The sequence below is a fragment of the Colobus angolensis genome, unplaced genomic scaffold (assembly GCF_000951035.1).
Source record: "Colobus angolensis palliatus isolate OR3802 unplaced genomic scaffold, Cang.pa_1.0 Scaffold24, whole genome shotgun sequence".
Lineage (NCBI taxonomy): Eukaryota > Metazoa > Chordata > Mammalia > Primates > Cercopithecidae > Colobus > Colobus angolensis.
The window spans coordinates 12,656,989-12,659,157 of NW_012115599.1; the positions used below are offsets into that span (position 1 = coordinate 12,656,989).

The 2,169-nt window shown below is 42.4% G+C and overlaps 1 protein-coding gene across 1 annotated transcript in view; it reads right to left on the reverse strand.

Annotated features, from left to right (window-relative positions):
* SNRPC (small nuclear ribonucleoprotein polypeptide C) overlaps positions 1-2,169 on the reverse strand; it is a 16,673-nt gene that overhangs the window by 5,155 nt on the left and 9,349 nt on the right. The window contains exon 4 of the mRNA XM_011945407.1: positions 892-981. Within this exon, the coding sequence (XP_011800797.1) occupies positions 892-981 (90 nt within the window). The remainder of the gene's footprint in view (positions 1-891; positions 982-2,169) is intronic.

The following is a 2,169-nucleotide window of genomic DNA, read 5'->3' on the forward strand; positions in this document are numbered from 1 at the left end:
AGGATGGTCTCGATCTCCTGACCTCGTGATCCGCCCGTCTCGGCCTCCCAAAGTGCTGGGATTACAGGCTTGAGCCACCGCGCCCGGCCGATCCACTCTACTTTCAATGATCTAATTCTTACCTTTCTTTTTTTTTTCTTTGAGACACAGTCTTGCTGTGTTGCCCAGGCTGGAGTGCAACGGGGTGATCTCAGCTCAATGCAACCTCCACCACCCAGGTTCAAGCAACTCTCCTGCCTCAGCCTTCTGAGTAGCTAGGACTACAGACGTGCACCACCGCGCCTGGCTAATTTTTGTATTTTTAGTAGGGATGGGGTTTCACGATGTTGGCCAGGCTGGTCTTGAACTCCTGACCTCAGGTGATCCACCTGCCTCAGCCTCCCAAAGTGTTGGGATTACAGGTGTGAACCACCACGCCCAGCCTAATTCTTATGTTTCTAAGATACAGATTTTGGTGTTAGGTGGGTTAGAAAATAAGGCAAAAGACTAAGGAGTTTATCAGCTATTTCAGTCCTCTAGTGCTGTGCTCATAGAGTAAATAATTTAATGTACCTAGCAACTCCTATTCATGTATTAGCTCATCTAATCAGAGGTTCATTCTGAGCTTTCTTTCCATTTAAATGTCTTAGATCCACAATTGGGATGCCACAAATACAGTACTTAGTGACAATGCAATCAAAAGTTAACTCTAAAGTTATTTTAGAAATCATACCACTAAAGTTGTTTTCTATTACTACATGCATCTATATTCAACATTTATATATTTATACATTTATATTACTATCTACATACAAATGCAACAGCATTTGAAAGCCAACGGTGAGATAATGTAACCTAATAAAAGGATAGCCTGCCCCATCACACCCTTTAAGATTAAAACTTTAAACTTACGAAGGCTGGGGGGAGGTGGTATCATCGCCCCTGCAGGAGGAGGAGCAGAGAATGGAGTAGGAGGTATCTTTCCTTGTTGAAATGCAGCCGCTTCGGAGATGAGGGCGAGAAAAAAAAAAAGATGAATAAGAATTCAACAACCCAGTAACTAAAATAACCACTTTCTTTTAAGTCTTTGGTGGTTCCAATTACTTTACTCTTGCTAGCTGTCCTCTAAAATTATTACATCATGGTTCTACAGTTTTAAAATCATTTTTAGGTATTCAGCAGCTAAAATTGCAATTAATTGGTTTATTGATTCATGTTTTCAACTTAGCATTTCTGCATTTCTTTTTTTTTTTTTTTTAGACGGAGTCTCGTTCTGTCGCCCAGGCTGGAGTGCAGTGGCCGGATCTCAGCTCACTGCAAGCTCCGCCTCCCGGGTTTACGCCATTCTCCCGCTTCAACCGCCCGAGTAGGTGGGACTACAGGCGCCTACCACGTTTTTTGTATTTTTTAGTAGAGACGGGGTTTCACCATGTTAGCCAGGATGGTCTCAATCTCCTGACCTCGTGATCCGCCCATCTTGGCCTCCCAAAGTGCTGGGATTACAGGCTTGAGCCACCGCGCCCGGCCTCTATGGCTAAATCAAATACGGGAGACTGGAGTAAAAATGTCCTGCCTATCAATGTCTTTTCTTTTTGAGACAGAGTCTCACTGTCACCCATGCTGTAATGCAGGGACACAATCGCAGCTCACAGCAGCTTCGACCTCCCGGGCTCAGAAGATCCTCTCACTTCATCCTCCTGAATAGCTACAGGTGCATGGCACTATGCCTGGCTAACTTTTGTATTTTTTGTAGAGACTGGGTTTCACCAAATTGCCCAGGCTGGTCTCAAACTCCTGAGTTCATGCAATCCACTCATCTTAGCTTACCAGAGTGCTAGTATTATAGGCATGAGCCACCATGCCTGGCCCTATCAATGTCTTTTACCAAAGAGGAAGAGTCATCTTTAATCTGTAGATGTAGTTTATAACCAATTCAAGCCATTCATAGTTTTGTTTGAAAAAGTGTAATACATGCTCAAAAAGCTAGGCTTTATAAAATTTCTATCCTTCCTATGTATGCTGTCCTAGGTCAAAATAATACAGTATGTTGGTTTACCAGTTTGGAAATCAATGCACTAAACTAGGATATTCAAAACATACAAAGATTTCAAACTATAAGCCTGCCCCAAAAGAGTTACGATTTTTAAGAAAATCTAATACAATCAATTTAAATTTTTTTTTCAGCTGGGC